General features: G+C 31.1%; 1 protein-coding gene across 1 annotated transcript; it reads right to left on the bottom strand.

Moving 5' to 3' along the window:
- Positions 1-328: 328 nt before the first annotated feature.
- On the bottom strand, positions 329-1445 carry LOC100812744 (uncharacterized). Its single transcript, XM_041007226.1, has 4 exons — positions 1212-1445; positions 909-1134; positions 778-822; positions 329-450 (listed from the first exon to the last, which is right to left on the bottom strand). The coding sequence occupies exons 1-4, from the start codon at positions 1401-1403 to the stop codon at positions 329-331; spliced, it is 585 nt and encodes a 194-aa protein (XP_040863160.1). The 5' UTR covers positions 1404-1445.
- Positions 1446-2250: the final 805 nt, after the last annotated feature.

Raw genomic sequence — 2250 nt, 5'->3', positions numbered from 1 at the left:
AGCTAGCACACGCTCCATTTCCAAGTTCCATGCGAAGTAACTTCTTGTGTCCTCACTAGACATCTTTCTTTTTCCACTTGACTTGTTCTTCACATTGCTTGATTCCATTTCTCTAGACAAAAATAATAATCTCACATATATAATTACATATATATAAAGGAGAGACATGTCAAATTAGCATTCTACGAAAGTATAAAATTAACTACACATAAAAAGAAAACAAAATCCAAAGTATTATGAAATACAAAAATCCAAAGTATCACACATACATGAGTATAGAGTCAATTACACATAAGAAACAAAATCCAAATCCACTAAAAACATCTCCCTAATCAAAGTTTCTTCTTATTTGATAGGTGGCAAACATATTCATTGCTAAAGTATCACGAAATCTTGTCCATTCCTCAGTTGCTTGGATAGTTGTGACTTCATCTTCAATATTATTTGTGACTCTTTCCATTTGTTGATTGATTAACTCATTGTCAACAACAGATAAAAGTTCCAAGTCTTGGGCTTCCAAAATTGGATCACTATGTTGTTCATCTCTTATGAAATTATGTAGCATGAAACAAGCATTAATAATTCTTATTTGTGTTTTTATATCAAAAAAAGAAGGAGTTCTTAATATACTCCATCTTTTCTTCAATACCCCAAATGACCTTTCAATAACATTCCTTGCACTTGCATGACGAAGATTAAATAACTCCTTATAGTTTTGAGGAGTGTTTCTGATCCACTCATTAAGATGATATCTAGTCCCTCGATAAGGTGCTAAAAATCCAGGGCCATTTGTATACCCTGCATCCACAAGAAAATATTTACCTACAATGGTTAAAAAAATATTATATATAAAAATGTGCATATTTCTTTTATATGTTAAATAAAGTTTCATCATTTCATGATATTACCATTTGGTATATGGAGACAATTTTGACGACGCAAAGCATCTCGCAATACTCGAGAATCTCCTGCTGACCCTTCCCACCCGGGCAACACATATATAAACCTTAAATCTGGACCACAAACTCCTAAAACATTTGTAGAGATATCACCTTTTCTATTACGATATCTAGGTCTATCTTCTGCAGAAACTGTTACTGGAATATGTATCCCATCAAGTGCTCCAATCGAATTCTACAAACATTTGAAAATAAAAAATAAGTCACAGTCACTTAAAGTACCTTATAATTACTAACAAATGACAAACTTACCTTAAACCATCTCCATTTGTTTTCCACCGAGCTCTCTATATTATACTCATGGAACTTCAAATATTCTTTGCTTACTTTCATTATAGCTCGCAGGACATTCTTGAATTGCCTACTAATTGTTTCCATGGATCTACAATAACTAAAGTGCACAACTCTATACTTTAGGTTGTGAGCAAGGATATGCAAAAACATTGCCACAGCTTCATCTATAGGAACATTTTTTGTTTTTACCAATTGCCCTTTCTCTTGTAAAATTCTACAAAGCTTAAAAAATGCCTTTTTACTGACCTTTAATTATTCAATGCAATCAGTTTCTGTTCCCCTGTATAGACGATTAAGGAAACTATGCCTTTCTAATTCCAAATTTCGGGCAGGTTCCTTAACAAAGTACTTGTCATGATACCAAGTCAGTGCACCCAAAAGCATAGTGACAACACTAACAATAATGAAAAATACTTGTTCAAGTTCTTCTTCCTCCTCTTCATCTCTTCTACGTTTTCTTGAAGCAGCCGAAGCATCAACTATACTACTTTCCATTTCTTGACTATCCACACTATATAACTAAAAGAAAAGTAATATAATAACAAAGGATGTTATTAACTTTAATAAAATATTCACAAAAGCTCTATGCAAAGAAAGAAAAAAAGAAAATAACAAATAATATATATAATGCATAAAATTATGGGTAAAATTTTCTTTCCCCTACCTATGAGGCACAACAGAATTTGTATTGAAATCCTAGTGGAACAACAAATTTATTATACATTAAAAAATCCTAGTGCTGACAAGTTTATTATACATTAACTTTTTTATAAAGACAAGCAACATGGTTATTAAGAAAGTGGAGCATGGTTATTAAGTTTCAGTGGTAATTTATTAAGTTTATTATACACATGACAGTCTGATTTTGTTAACTTTTCCTTGTAAGTTGAAAAATTTGATTAAATGAAAGGTTTTAAAACAGCTTCGTAATTATAATTTCAGCTATAACGTCAAGGTTTTAGGATTTTTTTATTTATTTATATTAAGAAAACAAAAT

The sequence above is a fragment of the Glycine max genome, chromosome 12, assembly GCF_000004515.6.
Source record: "Glycine max cultivar Williams 82 chromosome 12, Glycine_max_v4.0, whole genome shotgun sequence".
Classification (NCBI taxonomy): Eukaryota; Viridiplantae; Streptophyta; class Magnoliopsida; order Fabales; family Fabaceae; genus Glycine; species Glycine max.
Note: the sequence above shows the minus strand (reverse complement) of the source record. Positions and strands in the feature narration are given on the sequence as shown.